Source organism: Macaca nemestrina, chromosome 11 (genome assembly GCF_043159975.1).
Source record: "Macaca nemestrina isolate mMacNem1 chromosome 11, mMacNem.hap1, whole genome shotgun sequence".
Classification (NCBI taxonomy): Eukaryota; Metazoa; Chordata; class Mammalia; order Primates; family Cercopithecidae; genus Macaca; species Macaca nemestrina.
The window spans coordinates 114,874,513-114,901,110 of record NC_092135.1 but is presented as its reverse complement, the minus strand read 5'-3'; the positions used below and the strand labels follow the sequence as shown (position 1 = coordinate 114,901,110).

The 26,598-nt window shown below is 43.5% G+C and overlaps 1 protein-coding gene and 1 non-coding gene across 2 annotated transcripts; one reads left to right on the top strand and one right to left on the bottom strand.

Moving 5' to 3' along the window:
* Window positions 1-1,535: 1,535 nt before the first annotated feature.
* Window positions 1,536-1,642, bottom strand: LOC112426568 (U6 spliceosomal RNA). Its single transcript, XR_003017955.1, has one exon. It is a non-coding gene; the product is annotated as a U6 spliceosomal RNA (small nuclear RNA).
* A 17,257-nt stretch (window positions 1,643-18,899) lies between these two features.
* Window positions 18,900-19,506, top strand: LOC105481190 (transition protein 1). The gene is made up of 2 exons (XM_011740561.3): window positions 18,900-19,069; window positions 19,269-19,506. The coding sequence occupies exons 1-2, from the start codon at window positions 18,931-18,933 to the stop codon at window positions 19,295-19,297; spliced, it is 168 nt and encodes a 55-aa protein (XP_011738863.1). The 5' UTR covers window positions 18,900-18,930; the 3' UTR covers window positions 19,298-19,506.
* Window positions 19,507-26,598: the final 7,092 nt, after the last annotated feature.

Below are 26,598 nucleotides of genomic sequence, written 5' to 3'. Positions count from 1 at the left end.
GCCACTTCACTTGCATACAAGCAGAGAACCTGATATGCCCAGGAACCTATGACCTCATGGGGTAACCCCTTGTTCCAGGGCATATATCAGTCAGGATCTAGTCTCAGACAACAAATCACACCAGTTATTTTAACAGAGAGAATTTAATATAAAGAATTATTAATAGTATTAGGAACAGAAAAGGCTAAAGGGGATATTATTAAGGTATCGAAGAGGTAGCAATTATAAGCAGCTAATATCTTTAGTCTAGGGGAACACAAGGGAGCATTAGAATTATAAAACTTAAAAGCTTGAAGGGAGACACTCACAGAGCTGATCTGCACCCCTTAGAAAAGGAGCTGCTTCTCTGCTGGGGCTGAAGGGGAGGGCTCACCATGCTGGGACCCAAACCCCTGAGCCAGATGACGGCCGATGGTGTTTCTGTGGGAGAACAATGGACCTAGTTCTACAAGTGTTGACAAAACTGCAAACTGGTGTCCCTGGCTGCTACTGGAAGGAACTGCCACTGCCAGGGTGAGAAATCATTGCTATGTGATACTGATAGGAGCGGAAAGCGTGACGAGGAACAGAAAGCAAACAGGAAGGAGCACTGGCCAGGCCAAACTAGAGGCTGCCTTACAGAGATGGGATTAAATTTATTCACCTACAGAAACACTAGAACCATATTACTGCCATGTATATGAATTTCAGGGACAGTTTGAAATTAACAGAGGGCAAAGCCAAAACTGAAAGAGATCTACTTTGATTCAACTTGCTCATACTCTGATGCCCATACTCAGGAATGGAACTGTTCTCTTTCCTATATGGGTTAGTTTATTCTGGGAAACAGTAAAGAAGATGCCTACTTAAGTCACTTAACCAACTAGGACCTTGACTATGGAAACCACACACCATCCTAAATAGAGAGGATCTCAGGGACTGGCTATTACAACCTTCCCCTCTCCTCCCACCCACTAGCAGACATTAACAGATGAGGAAACGAAATCACAGAGGGACCAAGTGATCAAAGAGTGGCCAGGACTAGCCCTGGAACTGGAGTCATTCTTTTGTTCAACAAGTATTTATTGATCATCTATTGTTCTCGCCATGGGTCTAGGTTCTTGGAAAATATCAGTGAATAAAACTCCCAGGAAATTGGGAAAACTAAAATATAAGCCATACTGTGGCAAAGAGATTTTGTCTGTATCTCTTCTTCCTAAGGTGCTCTCTCTTTATTACTTTAGGAGGGCTTCGTTTTTCACTTATTTTTTTTTTATTTATTTTTTATTATTATTATACTTTAAGTTCTAGGGTACATGTGCATAACGTGCAGGTTTGTTACATATGTATACTTGTGCCATGTTGCTGTGCTGCACCCATCAACTCGTCAGCACCCATCAACTCGTCATTTACATCAGGTATAACTCCCAATGCAATCCCTCCCCACTCCCCCCTCCCCATGATAGGCCCCGGTGTGTGATGTTCCCCTTCCCAAGTCCAAGTGATCTCATTGTTCAGTTCCCACTTATGAGTGAGAACATGCAGTGTTTGGTTTTAAAAATATGGAACGCTTCACGAATTTGCGTGTCATCCTTGCGCAGGGGCCATGCTAATCTTCTCTGTATCGTTCCAATTTTAGTATATGTGCTGCCGAAGTGAGCACGTTTTTCACTTATTTTATCTGCAGATCTCATCATGAAACAAAACACTTTCAGCGAGTTGTTGTGCTTAAAAGGAGAAGCTTGGAGAGGCAACAGAATACAGTGCAATGAACACTGCATTTTGCCCCCATGCTCCACTGACCTCCATAGTTCTGAAAACTCTAGGACCATACCAATTTCAAACATCCTGCTCTTGTGACAGTACGTACTAAGAACCTTGTTTCTGGATGGTTGGGTATATATGTTCATGTTCACATTCTTCTTGGAAAGAGACTGGTGCCAGAGACTGGTGCCAGGCACAACAGCTCCCCCAGGTGCTCTGGAGGAATGGCCTGTGTTAGACAGTGGTGGGGATCAACTGGTTTGGAAATTAGTTCACCTCTTCCATTAAAACAACACCCTTTTTTTTTTTTTTTTTTTTTGCTTTAAGTTCTGAGATGCACGTGCAGAACATGCAGGTTTGTTACATAGGTATACATGTGCATAATGGTTTGCTGCACCCATCAACCTGTCATCTAGGTTTCAAGCCCCACATGCCTTAGATATTTGTCCTAATGATCTCCCTCCCCTTGCTCCCCACTCCCCAACAGGTCCCAGTGTGTGATGTTCCCCTCCCTATGTCCATGTGTTCTCACTGGAAAACAACAAACTTTTAAGAGATCTTATGGGAAACCTCAGAGATAATGGAGGAGCCAGGGTTTCTTTAGGGGGTTGAAAATTCTTACGTTCTATTTTTCACATTTCCAATGATACCAGGCCCATTTATTGTTGATGATAGACATGAAGGTGCTTTGAGCCTATAAAATAAGAAAAGCAAAGAGAAGCAAAGGGAGACAGATAAGGCATTGGAAAATATAGATGTGGCTGCATTTCACCCTTCACCTGAGTTCGAATCAAGAAGCATGGCTTGTGCTCACTGATCCAGGGGATGAATTGAAATTTTGTTTATTCTGGTCTTTGTTTTTCCCTCTTTCTCTTGATCTCCATTTTTTAATCTTTTCCTCTGATTTTCTAGTTTAACTCCTGGGAAACAAAAGGGACAAAGGGAAACTGGGCTCCAATTCTATCAATCAACTGTCAGAACTTCTACAAGGTGCTTGGTCATGTAAATTAAAATTTCAAGAGTTCTAATATGTATCTGGGTTATCATTTCCCACATAATCTTAGAAATTTGAACATGGAACACCTGGTAACCCATTTAGTACATGGATACACAGAAAATAAGGTTGTAATGATGGGAAGGTAAATTCAGAACCTTTGAAAACTCTATTAAATATCTCAAAATGGAATTATCTTTGAAGAATCTATTTTATGTGTTTTGTATATGCTTATTTCAGCTGATACTATAAAGAAGCACTTTTAGAATCCAGGGAAGACAAGGAATCCGGAATGAATGTCCTTCATACATTTTCTATTCACATAGAATAGTGCTCTAACCTACCCCAAATAAATAGAGGCCTCCACTGTGCTAAAAGTCCTCTGAGCAATAAGAGTTTACAACCTCTCTTAGTCACCCATGCCAGGTCATTGCCAAAGTTCACCTTTAATGCTCTCTCACACTGCTGATGGGACTACAGGTCAATGAAACCTCTCTGAAAAGCAATTTAGAAAACACATAACCCATTTGACCCTATAAATCCACTTTTATAAGCTGTATCCTAAGAAAATATAAAAAATACAGACAATACTGAACAAAGATGTAAATTTTTGTATACATTTTAATAAAAATAATTAGAACTGCAGTAAATGTAAGATGTTGGTTCATAGATTGTATAAAACAAAATGATAGAATATTATGTAGTCATACACATACATACAACAATGTTAGCATGATGCATTTTCTGTCTCTGTTTTGGCTGAGGCCCTAAAAAAGCAGAGAATAATATATCAGGGAGCAAGTATTCCTACCTATCAAAGGTGCTAGGCAGCCCAAGGGGCAGTTAACATTCCCAGAGGAAACCTTCAACTAGGAGAGGATGGAAATCCATTACATGTCCCAGCCTCCCCGCATCTGGAGAGATAATTCCAAGGTGCATTCTACAGTTTCTCAGAGGGTCTCCAGCAGGATTGAACCCCAGTTGCTGATGACAATACTCAGCTCAGTAACATATTCTTTATTCTCTTCCTTCCCTGTCCCACGTGGCCTGTCCCCTCCCTTCTGCTTCCTATAATCTACCTCCCATTACAAAGCCTGGACTCAAGTTCTTATCTCAGGTTGTATTGGAAGGTGAGATAAAATTAAGTTGCTCTCAAAACATGCCAATAATATCAAATACTCAGCAAGGGAATTATAGATTTTGAATACCAAAAACTCAGGAAGGGAATTATGTACAAAGAGCTCATTTCATCCCCCACCCAAAGCAGGAAAACACACAATGAAAATGTGGCTCTCTGCTTCAAAGAGGGGAGGGGAAATATATTGAGAATATACACAAACGAATAATCCAGTGAGTTGTCTTGCTCCAACATTATCATCTCATCGCCGCCATTGTTATTGTCATACACCAACAATGCAGGTAGAGATCAGTCAGGGTCCCCGCCCTTCAGGGAATCACAAAACTGGAAAAAGACTCACAGGTCCAGGACCTGTTTAAGGCAATTCCTCTGCCTAACACAATGTTCTTGCAGTCCCAGCTATCAAGAAAGCATTTAGAGAACACAGTGTTATATGCACCAAAAAATAATAGTAAGTGTCAGGGGCAGGAGGACTACAATGTGTTAGGAGTCTTCTGTCCCAATTTGGAGCCCAAGTCACATCCAGACAGACAACTGATTCTCTTCTCTGTGGTTATAATTCTTATAATTTCCTCATTAATTTTAAACTATTCTTCAGGAAAAAGAAGGGATTCTGAGGCTAGCAATGAGATAGACTTGATAATGTGTGGTCCCAGTGATCTGAATAAAGATCCAAAAAGCAGGTTGCCCTGTATACAATTCCAGATGCTTGTCCTTGGATCCCCTACCTAGAATATCAAACTGTCCTCTTTACTGTTTGATAAATGTGGGCAAGAGAGCAATGGAACCAACACAGCTGGTAGTGCTAGCTACCAAAAGTTTAGGAGAGAGGTTACAAAATCAAATATCTTCAGAGCTCAGGCAGGTAGTATAAAGTAACACAAGCAGGGATTTGTGGAGACAGGCAAATTGACAAGTACGTGCCTCTTCCGAAAGATGCTTCTGAGTGCAAGCCAGTTAAAATCTAGTATTGATAGACACTGAACATTTTTAAGAGCAACCAAGAAGTCAAATATCTAGATTTTACATGAAAGTTCCTGACTTTTCCTTGGTGGCAACTAATCCAAATGTTTTCTGCTCACTCCACATTGGCCTGCATAGGACGTCAAAGAAAACATATTTGTGGGCTGTTTCGGTTCTTGGGCCACCAGTTTGGACATAAGTTATGAGAGTTATCTTCTGTTATTGGAGAATGTATTAAAAGCGCACCATAATGGGCAACTATAAAATTTTGAAAAGCAGAAAGACTGGAGAAAAGTGTTAGGTCATGAGTTATAACCGAGCAAGAGGGACTGTACTCAGATTCACAAGCTTATGCTCTCTAATCTGGGACCAGTTTCAGCACCTGATATGATGAGTTATAAAGGATAATGGTGGCTGTAACATTATGACGCTTGTTGCATCATACAAAGCCCTGACCTGATAGCTGCCTCCTCCTGTCACTGATTTAATTGCCTGAGTAGCATCTGGCTTAGGACTAGTAGGTTCTGTCCCCTAGCCCTACTTCCCTGTATTCCTTAAAAGACCCTTTTACCAGAAATATAAAATTACTAGTCCCATGAAGACAAGTATAAAGATAGCCTACTGCAGAAAGGTATCCAGAAAGAGGAAGAAGCCTCTGAGTAGAAGTAACAACCTACCGCAAAGGGTTAATGAAACTCTTAGGAAAAGGAAGCATAATATTGACACTTAGGTGAGATCCGGAGAAGAAGGATCCAACCTCCCAGGGGCTGGAGGAATGAGGGTAGATAGAACCCTGCCAGCCAGCTCTACCTACCTCTTCGTTTGTGTGACTTTTTTGAAGGTATAATAGCACCACTCTGACGTGGGTCTTAATTCAAGCACATCCTAAGCTGTATGATCTTAAGCAAGTTCATCATTCCACCTGTTTCAATTATGAAATTGGGACCCTGATTACCTCGATGCTACAACCGAGATAAATGAAATAATGATTCCACAGTCTCTAGTGTAGGGCCTGATAAACTGCAGTCTGCAGGCCAAATCCAGCAAAGTTTAACTAAAACAAAGCCAGAGCCATTCACTTACTATGGCTGCTATCACCTGCAAAGAATAAAACACCTGCTATCTGGCCCTATAACTCTGTCGGGGCTCTCTTGAGTGGCCCTATCACCTCGTATAACTCACAAAAGCTGCTGTAAGGTATAACTTGGGTCATGGTTGCTTACCTCATACAAGACTTTCATCAATAAATATTAAATACCCTAGACAGAAGATTCAAATGTTTCACATCCTGTAGTTCTCCACTATTATCAATTTCAAAATTTTCTTCTAAGTTTCAAATTTGAACATGTGATAGATCTCCTGGTACTATTAGATTTATTCTGGTTTTCTCCTGGACTATATGTCTTAGACCATATACACTATGTGTACATTTCTTAGAATACATAGACATGTGAACAGGACCTGGCACATGGGCATTATTCAATAGTAAAACATGTCCTATGTAAATGTAGCAAAAATAGTGAGGGTGGTGTGGAGGACTGCGCCAGAATGACGCAGGGAAGGCTATTGACCTCTTTGCCTTTGCCTTCTCCCTGAGATTATGTCAGTGTATGCACAACATGATTACAGCCTACTACTGCCAGACACACTTATAACCCATTACTGTAGCCAGTTACTACCAGAGGTCCCTGTTACCTGTTACCATGGCCTACTACCATAAGACATGCTTATATCCAATGATATAGCTATATTACTACAGCCTGCTACCACAAGAGCGACTTGTATTATTACTACATACACTACCTCAGGACACCCCGCTCTTGCACCCAGGAACACCTGCCATAACATCTTTAAGCAGTAAATTGCCATCTCTCCGCACCCCTACACTAAGACCGAATGTGACCACCAAAGAGCAAAAGCAATCATCAAAGAAATGCAAGAAGCTCATCAACATCTAGGAAATAGGACAAAACCCTGGGGCCCACCTAAGTCAGCCGAACAAGAATAAGGCAGTTTCTGCATCTTTCATGTTCCAAAGGAAATAGAGAATTGAGTTGTGAGGCCCCAACCTTACAGATTAGCTTTGGTCTTGCTGGTAAATGGTTTTTAAAGATTGCATTTATGATTCTCGGGGGGAGGCAAGCTGTGCTTAGCAGAACTTTTGCAGTTTAGTGGTAATGGATTGGGAGTAAGAGATGATTTGGTACCTTTACATAAGTTATACAAGGTTCACGTTTAATTACACAAGGGATTCTATAAAGCTATAAGAATTATTTGATCCCAAATTGCCCAAACACTACATGATATCTAGAGCATACTACCAGAAGAAGCTCGAGGATGTTGTCCTTTAAAGAGTTCCAAATGTACATATGCCTTCGTAAGCGTATGTTGTGTCTTTGCACTTCCTCACATTTACAATTCCGGGACTTCATGATGGATGACCTGGGCTTGTTTCTAGGAAAACAAGCATCTTCATTTCTGCTAACAAATGAATGAGAAGTGTGAACTGTGGTGATCTGGTGGTTCACCTGTCTTAGCCTGCACTGGACTTGTTTAGATGGTCTATCAAACCAAATAAGCCCTTATCATATCCAGAAAGCACCTCGATTTATCCCAAACCAAAGCCCAACCACAAACATCATAGTAAATCTTTCAAACAGGAAAAAAAGGGTAAACTACGTATTTCCTCCTGACTCATGTGGTTCTCCCTCTACTTATCACACCCATCAGATTACATGAAGGGCTAGGGTTCTAAGGTCACCCAACGTCACTCTTCAGCTGAACAGTAACACTCAAACACACCTTTGTCAGAGAAAGAAGAGAAATTTTATTTAGAGACACTGGGGTGGAGAGGAATAATCAATGATGATTATGGTGGTCTTGGGCCTGTACCAAAAGCCTTTCTTAGTGCTGGTTGTGGGAGAACACATGGCCCAGAAAAGCCCAGATTCAAGCAGCTTCTTCAACCAAAACATTGACATATTCTGCTGACTAAAGAGACAAATAAGAATATTAAAGATATACACTCCAAAAACCCATGTGTTTTTCATATAGGGACCTTCCCAACTCAGTTTCCCAGAGATTCCATCAAATAACAGACCTTCAAAGAGTTTGAGAGTCCCACCTCAAAGAGGTAGTCCAGGGTTTGTATGATCTCTCTTTACTGCATGGACAAGATTAGAAGGAGGCTCTACAGCACAAAGAAGACAAGCCATGAGCACAGAAAGCCTGGCTCTTCACAGGACTCATGGGGAAACAGGGAGAGAGTTGGGTGGTTGTTTTTTATTGGTGGGTGGGTGTTGGTAAGGGAAGGGATTGTTAGAGAAGTACTGGGGCCAGTCTTTAGAAGGTGATAGGAGATCTTTGCTTATGAAGAGGCATGACAGTTTGGGAGACTGGCAGGCATGGGTGACAATTCCTCAGTCCTGAGAGTCCCCTTTATAATCAGAAAATGTCATCAATACCTTGTCTTCTCATTCCTTTTCAGAGATAATTTCCTTGCTTTTTGCCTCTGTGGGGAATATTTCAGATGACATGCTGAATACCTACATCTGCAGGCCTTCACCATCTTCTGTTCCTCAGCTCTGGTCAGTACGAGGTTTTGGTTGAAACAGCAATATCCACCTGCTCCTACTGTTGTCCCTCTCTCCTACCCTAAATCCATTTGTCCAAAGCAGTCCACCCATCATTTCCTTTATATAGTGGCTTATGACATGGACCCTCCTGGTAAAGGGTCCATGATTGATGGTGCCTTGTCACAATGGCTGAAAGTCAACATGAAAGCTTGGTTGAGTGGTTGGGGCAGTACTGAAATGTTGGATAAAATTAAGAAAATGCCTATTGGGATTCCTTAAATCAGCTGGCTTCCTATCAGGATAGCCCATTGGAACCCCCATGAATTACAGAAACCAAGCAAAATTCTCTATGCCTTTCAAATACAAGTCTAGCATTTTTAAAGCCTTTGTCTGCTGACACATTTAGGCATATATTCCTGGTTTCATTGCCTTACTTCTAGAAAGAGCTCCTGAGGGAGGATTTGAATAATGTACACTTTTTAAATGAATGTATTGAAGTATAATTGATATACAATTAACTGCACATATTTTAAGTGTACAATTTGATAAGTTTTGACATAGGTATACACCCATAAACCATTACTACAAATCAAGATAATAAGTACATTCTACTGTGCTCCCTTTGTAATCTTCCCCTGCCCCTCCCCCAAGTTCTACTCTAAGTCCCCAAAATGTGGAATTTAAAGCTCTATTCCAGTTCATTTTCTAAATCTACTACCCCTGCCCTATCCCCTAGAGCCCCACAGAAATATAGCTTGAACTTCAAGAAGCTTATATCTGGCCGGAGAAGGCATCTTCTATTGGTAGATATAAAATGTAACTAAACAAAGAAGTAACCATAGAGTATAGGGCCTTTGTTTTGAGTCTTGAAGCACATATGGAAGTTGAATAGGTGAAGATGAAAAAAATAGTACAAATCACTGAATTTCCTATGAACACCTGTACTTTTTCTACTTTTTAAATAACCCAGTTTGGTTATAACAGAGGTTCCCTGAAGGAAATAATAAAGGACATGGCTAAAAAGCCAGGTTGGGGTTGGAGATGGGGATATGGAAATTGAAATGCTTTAGTCAAAATGTCTACATCTTGTAAACAATAAAGAGTTTCTCAGATTGAACTGAAGAGTAACATGATTAGCCTTGCTTTATGAAGTTTCACTGGGCAGCAGTTTGCATGAAAAAAGAGACTCCAGCCACCTCCACAGTGATGTAGCCCAAAGGCTGATGAAGGGCTGCCACCTGGCATCATAGAAACATGGGCCTCATAAAGGGGGAAGAGCCCAACAACACACCTGGGCTTCAAGCCTAAGCAATGTAGCTCTGGGTGGTGCCAACCAGAAGGGTCAGGTTGGCAAGAAGGTCCCAAGAAATGTCATCACCTCTCTTCCTTAAAAGCCTGGTTTCAAACACACTTCCTAAACAAGGGCTGTAGTGATTCACCCACTTCAAGAGGGCCAACTTCATGTTGAGGTCGTAGGGGGTGGAGGGGTGGATGTGATCATCCAAGCATCCCCCAGTGTCTCTCTAATATCCCACCTCTTGCAGACGCCCAAGAGGCAGAGAATGCTACAGTTCTCTTGTCATTCTTTTAACATAAGACCTAAGGTTTTAATCCTGGGTAGGGCAACAAAGGCAGAAAAGAAGAGAAAGAAAGAGAAGGAGGTAGAGTTGTATTTAAACCACATATGTGATGCTGAGCTTAATGTATTCTAACTCTTCTCTGATTGTCAGATGCTCTGCAGGAATCACCTAAGGTAAGGACAGAGAAATGAGATGAGGTTCCTCAAGCGCTCACACAGTGCCTGACTCTTAGTAGGTCCCCTAAAAGTGCTCTGACCACCTCAAGTGTCACAGCTTCTAGTTTTGCATGCCTTACTTTCAACCCCATTCTCTCAACCCCATGTCTCTATCCCATTTGTCTACAGGACATCCTTGGGAACATTGGACCTGTCTGGTAGACATTCAACCTATACAAAACTAAAGCCAATTTTTTTCTGTTCACATCTGTTTCCCGCTCCTGTATCTACTCAGCAGTCATTCACTATTCACTTAGGGCAGAAGTCTAGGATTAAAACTTTACCCCTCCACGTAAATCATGTCAGTATTTTATAACACACCCCATTCTTCTCCAACTCCGTGGTTGGCTTGGGTTAAATGGCTTAATATCACTAGAGAACTTACCATGTTGCAGGCACTTTCCTACAATAGATAACAAGTTAGACTTCAAGTCTTCTGTTGATAGCTGTCTTTATGGTGAACATTAAGTCAAAGATATCACCCTCTGGGTAACTGACCATCTTCCTCTGCATCCCTTCTGTGGCAGCAGTTAGAGCACATGCACTAAAATTAAGTAGATGTGGATCTAAATCCCAGTTCTGCTGTTCAGTATTTGCATACCCTTGAGCGATTTCCTGAAGCTCTGAGCCAGTAAGGAGGTGATCTCCAACTAGGTGTTTCATCTCCTCATTAGTAAAATAATAGGATTGCCATTAAGCCTGAGTCCTTCTCTCTTTAACTTACTGAAGATTTTTAAGGCTGGAAGAAATATAATGATTTGTCCACATGTAGTAAGTTGAGAAGCTTGGATCCAGAAAATCAGTCTGACTAAATATTGGAGGAAATCATCCCAGGTCCCCTGCTCAGCCCTTCTCTTGTAGATTGGTTCACTGACCTCATGTGGACTTTGTGATATCCCAGAGAGGGGAAGACCCAGTCACAGTGGCCTAGCTTCTTTGCAGCTGGGCTCCTTCTGTCTCAGAGCTGAGAATACAATCTTCAGGCAAATGACTGGAAAACTACCTTCAGGCCCCTAACATCTCCCATCACTAAGTATAAGCACTAAGTGAGTGCATTCAGCCACACTAGGATACAGCAGAGCTGCATGTACCCTAGGACTCAGCCAGTTTCCTACAGGACCATAGAAGAAAGCACCACTAAAGGAGAACAAGGAGAAGGAAGAGGAAGAGGGCAGTGATTGGCAAGGCTTGAGGGTAAGAGTAGGAGAAGTGAAGACAGGAGTAGTACCAGCTATGGATAGAGGATGTGTGTGAGGAGGGGAGAGGGGAGATGGTCATGGACCCAGTAATGAAGAGGCTAAGTTCATTCTCAGGCAAATGGCACAGCCTCAGTATGAAGCAAGTCATTTGCAAGTATTCATCAATCTCCCATTATGAATAGGAGATTTGACCAGCTCTCCTGGACTATAAAGGTGAACAAGATAGGGATTTTTCAATTTAGTTATCTGGTATTTGCCATATGTAGTGCCTTAAGTGAGGCAGAACAGACAGGGTGGGCTTCATAGTCATGGGACCTGTGCATCACAAACGGTCTTGTGCCCACTTACCCACACTGATCCCAGATTTATGCTCTTCTGTCACCACCTTGAAATTCTTAATAACTTTTTAGCAAGAGACTAGCATATTCATTTTGCATTGGACTTCACAAATTATGTAGCTGGTTCTAGGGAGACATAACTTTTTTTATCTGGAGCATGTGGAGTCCTAATAAGTAACAACAAAGAAAGGACGCAAGGTAGGGGAAGGCCGGCCCCAGGTTGGAGGAGAAAAATAAACAATTTTTCTGAGAAATGGCTAAACACAAATAACCTGTGGGCACAATGACCTCCTTCCCCACATAGACCCAGCAGCACAACGTCATTCTGCACAGAAATCCTATAAAACTCCCCTCCAGCCCCTGCCTCTTTGCAGACAGCCCCTTCTTTGCTGTGCTGCCCATTGCTTTCTTGCAACATACCTTCATACTTTGTCTAATAAATCTGCCTTTCTTTACCTATGATTGTCTTGGTAAATTCCTTTACTGCCCACAACACCAGCCCTAGCTAGTCACACCCACAAGAAAGCAGATGTCACAGGAAGTAGCAAGTAAGCTAGGCCAAACCAGAGCTAAAGAGGTAACAAAATCATAAGGGAAAATTTGGAAAATGTCAAGTTAGCCTTGTGTGCCCATCTGAAGAACTTCCTGTGGCTCTCCTGCTCTAACCAGGGACTTTTAAACCTCAGTTTTGTCTCTCCTCTCTTGCAACATGAAGAAAGTGCACTTTTACTGTTGCAGTAGTCTTAGAAAACAAATATTTCTACATGGTGACATGGTCCTTACTAGAACCCCAGAACATTTCCATGGTATGACCTACTACATTTCCTCCCCACCAAATAATAATAATAATAATAATAATAACAGTAATAAGGCTGCCAAGTATCTGGAATTTCTTGATCAATAAAATCTGATTACTTCCACACTCTAAAGCATCTGAGTCTTTCTTTGGTCCTTACTAAAAACAAAAGCTTTGCTTTGAACATTTCTCTAGGCAAGTCCCATCTGCTTCCCCAGAACAAGAATGTAATGAAGAGGGAAGTGTTACTAAACCTTTGTGCTTTGGACCACAGAACTTTAGGATTAGAAAGAGCAGCAAAAGATCGACTTTTTTCTTTTTATTTAGTATAAATACAACTAAACCTACTTTTTGAGATCTCCAAATATGAGAATTCTGCTCCAAAGAACAATGGGGAAACCTGACAGTGACACTGTCAAGCAAGCCTTCATTGCCAACTCTCTCTTTTAAGAGTTTCAGGACATGTAGTAAAATTATGCTTTGAATCTGCCTGTTCTTCTCCCTCAATCACCACTAAGACTAGGAAGTAGAGGCTTGACAAGCCAAGTCAAAGAGGTAGGGCTCATTGTGATGCTCTCTCTTGGCCCAACCTTGGTCAGTAGAGTTAGTCAGATCTCCTGTATCCAATGCACTCTACCAGCCTGATGGTCACAATGCTTTGAAATCACCCATTATGAAGCCATTGACCTTCTTCATGTGTGGCAACCTCAGCCTGTCTCTGCGGTCCTTTTCCCCCCTTGATAGCAACTCTTTCCCCGCTTTCAAAGGGTCAGGTGCCCTAAAACTCTGAACTGATGGCCCTTGGCAGGTGGAATGATTTTCAGAGGGCCAAGGCTCCTGTACATGGCTCTTAGCACACAAGGGGAGAAGAGAAAAGCAGACCAAATGCACAGAAAATAAAAAAGAGGCCAGAAATTATAATTGCGGTGCATCATTGCATAGTGGCAGAAGCCTGGACTGGAGATTAAGAGATGTAGGTTTGAGATCTCACTTTGCCTATGATTTGTGACTTTGTCTGTTACACTTCATCTCAAGGTCTATTTATTATAAAATTGTTCTCTAGCAACACTCCAACTCAAAGTTCCTTACTCCAGTTGGTGGATGGATTAAAACATATTATTCGTGACCACATGAGGCCAAATGATTTTAATATGTGTGATATTTTTGTACCATAACACCCTTTTCTAACACCCTGGGATGCAGCCCTACTTTTAACTTAACAGCTGAATGGAACTGTATTTCCAGTGTATTCGGAAAAAGGACATATTTTTTGTTACTATGTTATAGATGGGGATTAAGGGAGGCAGCTTAGTGGCTAGTGGTCAATGTGAAAACTTTATTTAGAACCCTCTGAAGCATACAATTTGAATTTTCTTTATGCACCATTATACCATGTAGTTTTATTGTTAGTGGGACTTGGAAAGATAAAAGGAACAGAAATGATCAATTTTCAGAAGTCTGAAAATAATTAAAAGCAAATGAAAGTTTGAATGCTCTCAAAATGAGAACTTGAAAGTTGTCCAGAGGTCATCCAAATTCATGCTCTGCCTCTAAAAAGGACTACTTTTTTCCAGTTCTCCCTCTTTAATATTAGGTTCCTTCACTGTGATCATAGCAGGCATGCATGAAAGAAAAGGCTAATAGAGTGGAGACTCAAGGACAGGTTTGTTTTTAAGTCGAGTAGGGAAGGCACTATGGTGCAGCAGGCAGTCCTTGGCCTGGGGTCGGCAATCTTGTCACTATCCTGGCTCTTCCACCGCCCAGGTGTGGCCCCTGAGATAAGCCTCTTGGCTCCCAAAGAAGCAGGACAAGGTAGACCCTAAGAGCCTCCCATGACCATTGCTCTTGTGATAAATCTCTCACTTTAAGCACCCCAATCTCTCTCCTGAAAAAAGCAGAAATTGTTTACTGAAAAACAATTTGAGAATGCAGCAGAAAGAATAGGAGAGAAGCCTGATGGAAAAATGGGAAGGAACACCACCATATCTTCAGACAGACTCCAGGCCATCCTCAGAACCAAGATGCTGCCTATACCTCCAGAACTGGATGAAAAAAAGGTGTATGGAGTTAAGATCCTTCCCCCATTTTGCTCTGCAAACTACCCCTAGGCCTTGGTCTCTGGCCTCTTCTTATTCCCTACTGAAGACAGTGAATGTGTTCTGAGTTCAGAGAGCTCTGCCCCTTGGTGAGGCACCTCTGTCAGCCACTTTCTCCTCCTCCAATCTGTCCCCACGCCCCTTTGGCCTGTTCGAACAGCAGCAGCAGCAGCAGCAGCAGTAGAGAAGACAGGGTGTGCATGTGAACAGGGTAAAAGGCCCCCGCTTTCCAGCCGAGGTCAACATCTGGAGAGACTTAGATTTCAGAGAGGGATTCAGACTGAGTCATCGACATGTGTAAGGACTGTCAGCAACGTTTCCATGCTCCCTCTTCATAAGCCCCAAGTCTCAGCCTGCTGGGAAGATCCAGCCCTATGAAGGCATCCGCTGTACTCCCCGGGAAAATTAATGGAGTGAGTTTGAATTGGAGAGGTGACATGGAATCTAACTAGAGATCTGACTTCCAAAACAGTGACACCCTAAGCCTACCTTTCCTAGCCTAGGAAAGGGACCAGTGAGAGCACTGGCCCCCAAGCCCTTTCCTGCACTACAACCCAGGCTACCCATCTAGGAGATACAGACACCATCCTGTCCATTTACCTGTCTCCAGGCAAGACATCCCTGGGCCCCAAGAAAGAAAAGGCTGATAGTGTCTCTTCTCAAAAGGCCAGGAATTTAGTTATCTCTCTTTCTGTGCCAACAATGATCAGAACATAGTCATTTCCTTTCATCAAGGGGGAAAAAAGTTAAGTCCCACCATGGAAGCTAAGGTATGAAGGAAACAGGTTTATGGGGCTTTCCCTGTTAGTCCTATGCTGAGTTATTTGAAGTCACTCATATGTCCTCTCTGTGCAAAGATAGCAGGAAAAAAAAATGATGAGACAGTCAGCAGACTGGATTAACAGATGGTTCTCAAGGAAAGGCCTCATCCTGGACCTGCTAAGGGTTAGAAGTAGCTTACTGGGCTCTATCTAAATTGCTGCTAGCTTGAGCAACACTGGGGCAGAAATGGAAAGAGAAACAGAGACAGGCAGCAGTGGCCAATGCTCAGCTCTGCTCCGTCCTCCCTCCAGGAGGTCCGATACAGGAGCCAACCCAAACAGCCTCCACACACCCCCGCCTTGAGTGGCCTGTGCATCGCCTACCCCGTCCCCCACTGGGTTTTCTGCTGGTCAAGTTTCTCAGCATGGGTGTCTGGAACCAGAACTGCTCCTCAACTCTGGGCAAAGGGGACTTTTTTGTTTGTTTCTTCATCAGTTCCCAAGTCTGGCTGTCTTCTTCCCTGTGATCTCAACTTCTCCTTGGCACAGCAGGTCTTTTGAGGGTGGGAGGGACTGAGGAGAGAAATAGTATCCAATCTTCAGGACCATCCAGAAAAATACCTCTAAAACCAAAGAGGCCAGTTCCTCTGTAAACATTATAGCCAATGGTGTCAGGCATGAGAGGCGGGCACAGAGCACCAGAGGACCTGTTGTGAGGACAATGTCTTCTCTCTTCCCTGCCTAGAAATGCCCCCACTTGTGCAAAGTCACTGTGATTGTGTTGAACTATCCTCATAATACACCAAAGCAGCTAGACTGAACACATGTTTACTAACCACCTAGTGTGGGCCATGCTAGTACCTGTGGAAAATGCAGTAGAAATAAAAGGTACAGTCCCTAACGAGAAGGAGGCTATCACCAAAGTCATCATTTCAGAGATCACCTAGCCCAACCTGCTTATTTATAGAACAAGGGAGCTAACGTCCAGAGAAGTCCAGTGAGGACCAGAACGAAGACACACCACCTCCTGTTGAAACCAGTCTAACACACATGGCTGGCAATGCAGGCATAAAACACGATTTCACACAATTAGGGTTGGTTGTCTAGACTTTAAAGCCAAGGTCATATGGATAATAAACTCTGAAGAAGTTTCAAAGGACAGTGAAAATTTGGTAAGTTGGGAAGTCTTCCTTAGAGATGTGGGACAAAGTGGGAAGGAACAGGATTTAGAAAAATAAAAGGACTTTTTATTCACTGACCAAATGCATTTCACAAATATTTACTGAGCTTCTATTCTGTGGCAGGACTGATTAACTCCCAGGGAATATTCAGTGGTGAGCCCAATTTCTCAATTCCTGCTTTCACGCAGGTCCCTGCTCTCATGGGAGCAGGTTTGTAGAGGAAACAACCAGCCTTGAGTGGACACAGAAGGTCTGGAATACCAACAAGCAAGCCAGTAGTCTGTTTTATAGAACTGCTTCTTTGTGTGAATAAAAGTCACCAACAAATCACCAACAGAAGGTCTCCAGAGAGACCTGCCTGGAAGAGGAAAACAGAAAGTGTCACATATGGTGGCTATTCAAGGAATCTGGGTTTCAAAACACAATTTGCCATCTATAGATATCAGAAAACCAGGGAGTGGGGCTTGAACTACATTCGCTCTTCTATTCAACCAACTTTTGCTAAGGATCTCCTGCACACAAGATGCTCAGTTCTTGAATGAGGATAATGGCAGTGGAGAGAGAAGGAGGGACAAATGGAAGAAATAGCAAACAAGTTCTATAGAAATCTGAATGAGGCGGGCACAGTGGCTCACGCCTGTAATCCCAGCACTTTGGGAGGCCAAGGTGGGCGGATCACCTGAGATCAGAAGTTCAAAACTAGTCTGGCCAACATGGCGAAACCCTGTCTCTACTAAAAATACAAAAATTAGCTGGGCGTGGTGGCATGCCCCTGTAATCCCAGCTACTCAGGAGGCTGAGGCAGGAGAAATGCTGGAACACAGGAGGCGGATGTTGCAGTGAGCCCAGACTGTGCCACTGCACTCCAGCCTGGGCAAAAGAGCAAGACTCAGTCTCAAAAAAAAAAAAAAAAAGAAATCTTTTCAAAAGCATTTACTATGAGGTATAATGGAGGAAAAAGGAAAGGCTGGATGACTTATACACCAATAATCCTTCAATATATCTATTTGTAAGTGTCAAAGGCACTTCAAAGCCAGTATGTCATACCAAGTACATGATCATCACTCTCCCCATGTCTGGCCTTTATCCCCAAGAATGGCACCAGCATCCAGATAACTGCATTATGCAGAAACAAAAGCCACACCCTTGACACCATCTGTTTCATCTCCCAAATCCAATCCATTACCAAGTCTTGGTCTCTTGTCTCCTTTATATCTCAATTACCCTTCCTGGCCAGACCTAAGCCATCATCAAATCTTTCTCTCTACTGAACCATTGATGTTGACAGTAGCATCTCCCTTTACACAGTTCCTCCAGTCAATACATCACCCAGTTGGCACCCTCTAATCTCACAAGCCATCCTCTTAACATTTTCAAGTCTTCCCAATGTACTTGATCATGGTTTGATCTCTCTCTCTCCAACCTCATCCTGTACCATGCAGGGAGTTTCCCTCTGTCCTTCTCCAGCCAAAATGACTCCCTAAGTACTTATTCACTGACTTATGTAGACGCCTATGAATGGCTTTCTCCCTAGTGGGCTGAGAGTTCCACAAGCACAGTTTCTACATGTTTTTATCCTCCACTGATTTTCTACCACCTAAATGTATGGCATATGCTATGTGATCAATATCTGTGACCAAATTTTAAAAAACGATTAGGTTAATTGTTCTGAACCAGAGTCATTTTGTCCCTCACTTCCCCAGCCTCCCGAAGAAACAGGTGGCAATGTTTGGGAATATTTTGGGTTGTCATTAGTGTCCAGTGGGTAGAGCCCAGGGACGTTGCCAAACATCCTAGGATGCACAAGACAGCCCACCAAAAGTTACCCTGCCCATTGTGTCAATAGTGCCTAGACTGAGAAATCCTGACCTAGACGAAAAAGAAGGAATATTTCTATTTTGATCTTATTGAATTGGGTTCTCTAGAGTCAAGTCCTTATAGAAATATATTTATTATCTCCGGATGCTGTGAGAGACTTAAACAGTGATGCATACACACACACTCAATGACTGTTACATTTCCTACAGGCAGGAGAAGCATATTCGAATGGTCTCTTGTACTCCTCCAATGCCTGGCACAGGGCTGGGATTCGGTTGCTCAATAACACCTCTGGGAAAGCCTCACTTAACATCAAAAGGACCTCAAAACTAAGGGAAACCCTTGAGCTGCATGAAAAGGACCACCTTATTTCACATATATGACCAAAGTGCAGCAAAGGTGAGTGACAGCACAATAGAGCCCCGCCCACCTGCTGAGCCACGCCCCTTCCCTGTCACAATGGCCAAGCCCTTAAATATCCAGACTCCTGGCCCCCGGGCCTTGCAAAGCCCCTCATTTTGGCAGAACTTACCATGTCGACCAGCCGCAAATTAAAGAGTCATGGCATGAGGAGGAGCAAGAGCCGATCTCCTCACAAGGGAGTCAAGAGAGGTGGCAGCAAAAGGAAATACCGTAAGGGCAACCTGAAAAGTAGGAAACGGGGTGATGATGGTGAGTGAGGAATGGGGAGGAAACTGCCAAACTTAGGCACATATTGCTGCCAGGCCCTCCCTCTTGGAGGCAGCCCTCACAGGACCCTGAAATCTTGGCCTGAGATTATTTCCAATAACTAAATGCAGATTTGAGCAATAAGAGTATTGATGGGAATGTTCTAATTGCGTCTCTGTTGCAAACCTGTCTTTTCCCACAGCCAATCGCAATTACCGCTCCCACTTGTGAGTCCTCAGCGGGCTCTGCCCTGGTGCACTTCACACAGCACCAGGCAGCAACAAGAACAGCAGAAGGGGGACTGCCAAGGAGAACTGATGTTAGATCAAAGCCAGAGAGGAGCCTATGGAATGTGGATCAAATGCCAGTTGTGACGAAATGAGGAATGTATATGTTGGCTGTTTCTCCTCAACATCTCAATAAAACTTTGAAAGCAGAAATGTTTCCTTTGATCCTTTGGTTGAAAAGACTTGAGTTCCTGAGCTAGGTGGGTTTGGGGAAGAATTGGCTAGTGTGAAACCATTAAATGTGACTTGGAAAATATCAAAAGTAATTTGTCCTCCAATTCCCTCCCACGGTGGTCCTACTCTGGCCACACACTATCACCATATTTGTCTTCGTCCCAGTGTGCTGTCTCCCTCCCTGACATGGAAAGGGAGAAGAGATAAAAAGGGAGAAATGCATTCATTAGCATAAACCAAAGGATTCAAGCTGTTTTTGTTAGAGCTTAAACCAAAGGATGCAAGCTGTTTTTGTCAGAGCTTATATCACAGAGGTGTTGAAAGCTAAACTAAATCTAAAGACTTGGCCCGGAGATAGAGATCATTTGGAGGAGCTTTTAGAAGCTCTTAATTCATTGATCATATGAGCAGGATTAGCAGGCTAAGAGATGGGAACACCTTCTGGACAGAGATCAACATGCTATTTGTAAAGGATCCTATTAGTAACAGTGGAAGTGATGAGAGTTTAGATTTCTTTAGGTTATTTTGGTAGCTATGTTGGGCTTGAGGTGGGCAAGACTGAAAAGTGGGATATTGCCTCGTAGCATGACTCTGTCATAAGCCTTAGTCCAGTGTGCCTGGAAGTAAGAATTGTCTCAATCTGAGTAGGCCTTATTAATCATTTGAAAGAACTGACTTTAGGGATAGAGCTGGTTCTGCTCATTTAGGAAATTCCTAAGCCCTCACTTTACCTTGTCCCTGAGTTGTAACACAATTTATGTCTCTGGTCAAGGATATGACATTCACCCACTCAGAGGTGGATCGTATTTTTCTTGTGTTTCCTGTTGCCTCAGAGGTAGCTCCAGGGTAGAAATGAGACTCATATTTAAACTCAAGAACCAGCCACCCACATGGTTTCTGGGGAAGTAACCAGGAAAGGGTATAAGCAGGAAGGAATGAGGGGGCATGAGGTTAGACACGAAGTTTCCAGCAGTCAGGGGTGTGAGACATGGGAAGAGGACACTATTAAGTCTGAGCCTCATGCAAATGTGTGGGTACCAGGATGTTGGGATGAAAAGACTATTAAGGGGTAGCAAGGAGTGTTCCTGTGGGTCAGAAATCTAGAAATGCAATAAAAAACATGTTCATTTTTCAGATAAGTCATTTTACTTGTTGGGGCAAAATATTTCAAGTCCTCACTCTTCCATAACCCTAAGAAAAGAATGCACATGCTGATTCAGTGCCGTTTTCAAGTTCATGTGAAAAACATCTCTGCTGACCATCAGGCACACAGATACTGCAAAGTTTCCCATTGTCAGTTTCCCTTTTTGTCAAATAGGGATAGGGAAAATGCTTCATAGCCCGGATCCTCCATGGTTATGTCTATTTTACCTCCTAAATGTAAACTCAGATTAGTCTCAAATAATCCTGTGTGTATCCATAATGTCACTGAACGAAGCTCTAACTTCTTAGAAGTTTGCACATTTCTGATCTGGATTCCCTCCTTCGGAAGCTCTGAAAGAACTCATCAGCCATGGCTCTCACCCAGCTCTCATGCCCCCTGGGACTTTCTCTGCCTCTGTACAAAATATAAATGCTCCTTGCAACATATGAAATCTATAAAATAAATCCAAAAAGTAAAAATGGTTTAATTATTTTAATGTGCTTTTGCTGCTCTTGATGTAAATTCTTTTAAACTTAGCCTTATAGGTTGGGTTCTCAGGGAGCAGAGATGGAGTTTGAATGCAAGATGTTTATTAGAGGTCAGTACTTGAAGAGAGAGGCTGCATGGTTGTACAGAAGAAGGAGCCGAACAAACCATCAGGCAGTATAGCCAGGCCTTCATACCCTTTATACCCTACCCGGCTGGGCTGCGCCTGTAAGAAATGGCATTTCCCTGCTGAGGCAGACTCAGAAGGGAGCATCAGCTGGAGGTTGCTTGGTGGACCACACACCTGCAATCTGAGCAGCTCACCTCAGTGTCTATTACAATTGCTCTCTGGATGATCTGTATCTTTCAGCTTCTGGTCCCCATCTTCCCCTTCTGCCTCTTCACAGCTTGCTGCCTTGCCACTTCCTGCTATGACTGTGTGTCGTGAGTCTTCAAATGCTCTTGTGCACAGCTCACTTCTTGTGGATTGCCAATTTGCACAAAGATGACCTCTCCCATAGGACAAAGTCAACAGTCAGGAACAAACTAGAATACCATGATGCTGAGTGTGCAATATTTACTTCCCTCAGGAAACTTGTTATGATTAGGGAGCCACAGATCCCTGCAGATGGTCCAAATGAAGACTTTGTCAAAGGGATTATTTACAGAGAAGAGACACCTAGAGCCTAGCAATGGGGTCTTCAGACCCTTAGGACTGAGAAGGAAAAAGGGCAAAATAGCACGACAGGAGCCCATTGACAGCCAAAACTGTGTGTGGGGAGGAATGGTTGTGAATGGACCTCCTGGTAAAATCTGTACTAGGAGGATCACAGCTGTTGTCAGGCTCAGACATAGGGAAGAAACATTCCGACATTTATCTAATCTCCCGCTGCTGCTCTCATTGGCAAAATTCAGAAGTCAGCAGACAAGAGACCCCAGGTGACACAGAGCATAAGGGCCAGCCCCCTGGGGCATCAAAGAGCTGAGAGTGTTGGATAAAATCTCCAAAAATCCAACAGCGATAGTTGACACAACTTTGTAGACAAAATCTCTTCTTTCCTTGGACTCCTTAGAAGTTTGCCATTTTATCAACCTGCTTATCTCCTCCCTTATGTTGTCATGGACCAAAGTCCCTTCAGAAGCAAATTGTAGACAGACAGAGTGAGAAGAGAGACTCAGAACAGTTACACGGAGCTCCTGAATCCTCACCTTAAAAAACTTGTTTTCATGTTATTTGCATGACGGTATTATCCCCAAGCCAATACAATGCAATGTTCTAATACAGTGTTATATCTTCACAATACTCTAAACACTGAAATAATCTAATTAATCATTAGGACAGGCATGTGGTGAACAGCCCAAGACTAGCCAGAGCAGACAGATCCTCGCCTGATGACTTCAGCCTCTGCCCTCTTAGGTTGTGAAGGAATGGTAGCCGCCCGGAAAACTCTGCTTTGCACTAGGAACATTTTCCAGACCCACATATTGGAAATTTTTCAACACTGGCATTGACTTAGTCTCTGTACCCCAGGAATATTCATTCTGTCCTTCTGTTTACAGTTCCTATAGGCCCAGCACCTACAAGGTTTGTGTACGGGTTTTTGACCATGGGGACGCTCTTTCAGAAAATCCAAAGGCCTCACCCCCTGTGTGCTTTTTCTCCATTTCCCTAACCAAGGAGGACTTTGTTTCCTTCCCCTGTTTTCTCCAGAATGCTATGTCCTAAAGTCATCACTTGTTTGGACTTTTGGAAAAGTGAAAAATCAAAAAAAAAAAAAAAAAAAAAGAAGAAGAAGAAGAAGGATCTTGGCCACAAGCCCTTTTGGGTCACCTTGACCTTCATGTGAGCTAACTTGGATATGGGGCCTCTGCTCCACTGGCTTCAGAGCCCGATGGGAGTGGCGAAGCCAGAGAACCCATGTGTGGGTGGAGAAAACCCCAAGGAGCTATGGGGAACACAGCCAACTCCCACCTTTCACCCAGCCTCCTTCAGATGACCCTTGGGTGGGACCTGCATCTGTGCAGCTGCAGGCAAACAGGAAGTTCTGGAGAAACGCTCAGGGCTATGTTAAGGAGGTGAAAGCCCAGAAAAGGCAGCAGGGAGGAGACTTTGTGCTCTGGGGGTAGCTGGTGCAAGCCAGACATGGCCTGGGGCTTGGCTGTTGGGGTCACCCAAAGGTTCTGTCCTTTGAAACAAGAGAACGGCAGCAGCCTGAAACCTCTCTCACTTTCTGGCTTTGCAATCTGAGCACTCACTTCCAGGCCTACGCTGGGAGAAAACCCAAACAGGGAAGGGTCTTAATTCCTGACCTCTAGGAGCAATGGGTCTTGGTTCCAGGTTGATCTGCCTCACTAGGCTGTACGTGAGGAAGCTGGCTATTTCAATAAAGCCTGCCTCTCCTCATGGCTGGCCCCACCAAGCCTCTCTCCATTCTCTCCCTATCCCTCCCATGGCACTCCAAACATGAGCTTTCTCCTGCAGCTGAGCCCTCCAGCCATTCCTGAGCTCAGCGTTTCAGAAGTAGTTAGCATCAGGGTACAAGAGGGTTGAGAATCAAAACCCAGGGGCCTGACTCCTTCTGAGCCAACTCCTCTGGCTTTGTTACCTCAATTGACCTATTAGTCCTGCCTCATTTTAAGCTTTGCACACCTCCTCTCCTGCAACTGGGACCATTTCATCTCTTTCAATGGCCCGGCATTATCATCGCTATAAGCAGGCCTGACCTCAGGCAGAAGGCAGTGAGGCAGCATGACACAGGATGAAGCAGAAAGGCACTGGGGTGAGTGGGTCTGCGTCTGAATGCCCACTCTCTAGCTGTGTGATCTTAGGTGAATTTCATAACCTCCATTAACTTCATCTTCCTTATCTGTAGAATGCCAGTCGTAAAATCTACCTCTCAGGTGGCTTGTAAGAATCTAAAATGCTGTAAATTACAAGCCCTGAGTACATTGCACGACCCCTCATTTCTCTTTCTGGACTGGTCTTTTAGGGATCATTGTGCCTGTCTGATCTTGACTCATGACTGCTTCCCAGACCTTAGTCTCAGGATACCACACCAGAGGAGGAGGACCCCACACTTGAGGACAGATGTCCCTGGCGGTGCCTGCCTGCTCAGCAAAGAGCTAGCCCCAGGCTCCCATTGTGACCTAGCACTTCAGCCTCTCCTGATCCTTTTGCCTAGGCCAGATCCTAAGATCAGAGAGTACCTACATCTCCCTGGGGCTTGCTTTCCTCTCCCATAAAAGTTAGGAGTTGGGGATGATCTTATCCCTCTACCTAGACTGTAGATGCCTGGGAGCGGGAGGCAAGGCACTCACAAGTGAGGGCATCAGAGTCACATCAAGACGTACAAACAGCCATGGAATCTTGGGAAACAAATCAATGAGTCCACCTCTTAAAATATTGTAAAACATAAAATCTGAGTATGAATGTTGGTGAAAAGGACCAAGGATGGATCAATAAACCCACCAATTAGCACCATACTTATCTTTTTCCATTAGCACTGGCAAGTATCTTTAAAATTAATTAGGTATGAAGTCCCTGAGTCTAACCCACACAGGTTTTTACTAAAAAGATGTAAAGAGCTTGAATTTCACCATCAGCAGGGATCATCCTCAAAAATGCTTTAGAACAAAAACTTTTCTAAAAGTTGAAGGAAGGATAGAGTCTTCAACAGGCCTAGAAACTGAACCTTTATTTGTTGAAGTTCCCTTCAGGAACACAGAAGAACAACACTACACCAGCTATACAATAATACTTCTGCAACTGTATGTGCATAGAATCACCAGGGGATCCTGATAAGATACAGACTCTGATTCTGTATGTCCAGGGTGGGCCTAAGAGTCTGCATTTCTGAGAAGCTCCCAGCTGGGGCTGATGCTGCTGGTCCAAAGACCAGAGTGAGTAGCAAGGACATAAGAATACTCAATGGGAAGCTCTCTCCAAACTTCCACAACCATTCATTACCCCTAACTGAACCTGAGCTGACTTCCCAGGGATATCAGACAAAAAAATGAAAGAAGAGATAAGAAACTGCTGTGAAAACAGTCAGGCTTCTCCCACCATGGCCACCACTGGACTCTTGAAAGGGGATCTCTGGGTTGCTTGCTTGTTTGTTTGTTTGTTTGTTTGTTTGTTTGTTTTGAGACGGAGTATCGCTCTATCACCCAGGCTGGAGTGCAGTGGCGCAATCTTGGCTCACTGTAACCTCCGCCTCCCAGGTTCAAGCAATTCTCGTGCCTCAGCCTCCCGAGTAGCTGAGACTACAGGCGCGTGCCACCACCCCCAGCTAATGTTTGTATTTTCAGTAGAGACAGGGTTTCACCATGTTAGCCAGGCTGGTCTCAAACTCCTGACCTCAGGTGATCCACCAGACTTGGCCTTCCAAAGTGCTGGGATTATGGACGTGAGCCATTGTGCCCAGTCAGATCTCTGTTTTCACCACATGACCCTTTCCTTTTTTTCCTTTTTTTCTTTTATGTGCTCCCCTATGCTACAGATCATGAGCCATATCATCCCCAACCTGCTGCTTGAAATGTGCATTCGTTTGCAGAGACAGATTCCAGCTCACTTAGAAGTGGGGTGGGGTGGGGAGAAGATGATATCTATTAAAAGAATGTGGAAGAGCTTAGGGAATACGAGGAAAAGCTGAACAACTGGGCCTCATAAGGGGAGCCAGGCAGGCATCAGATGGGGCCTCAAGCCCACCCTGCTGTGATTGAAATGACTGATTGTTTCTCATTCTTACATCACTTATGCTAAAAATTCAGAGTCCCAGGAGACAGAAAATGATGACCACACTTGTGTTGCTATGGAGACAACAAGGGTTGGTCCTAAAAGGAAAATTGAGAGACTAATACCAAAGATGGGTATATGCGTGTTGATCAGTCAGATATGATGATATCCTCTACAGATACAAGAAACTATTTCCCTGCAATGCAAAGAATTCCAGGGTACCGGTGGCAAAGCATAAAAACAGCACACAACAGCCACTTTCTTGAACCCCTAAATCTGTGAACACACTTATAACATGCAGTTTTTTTCTGTAAAATGGCGATCTTAGCACAAAGAATTTGTTTAGAATACATAACATACATTTTACTTTTCACCACCAGAACCAGTTCATTCTCAACTCCATTATTTTCCCTGTCTAGAAAGTTTTACCACATCAGGAGAGGTAACAGCAAATGGGGTAGGAAGGAGGGAGTCACGGAACACTGAACTGCAGGTCTACACGCTGGAGGGATGGCCAGGCTCATTTGCTAGTGAGCATGTTTTATATTCATGCCACAGCAAAAAGAAACGTGCCTGGGGGTTATAGACTCTTTATAAGAGTCCAGGATAAAGGCTGTGATGTTCTTGAAAGCCAAGAGTACAATGGCATAAAGGTGTGGTGGTTGGAGGGGACCCTGGCCTCAGGGCACTCATCTGTCCCTGCCTA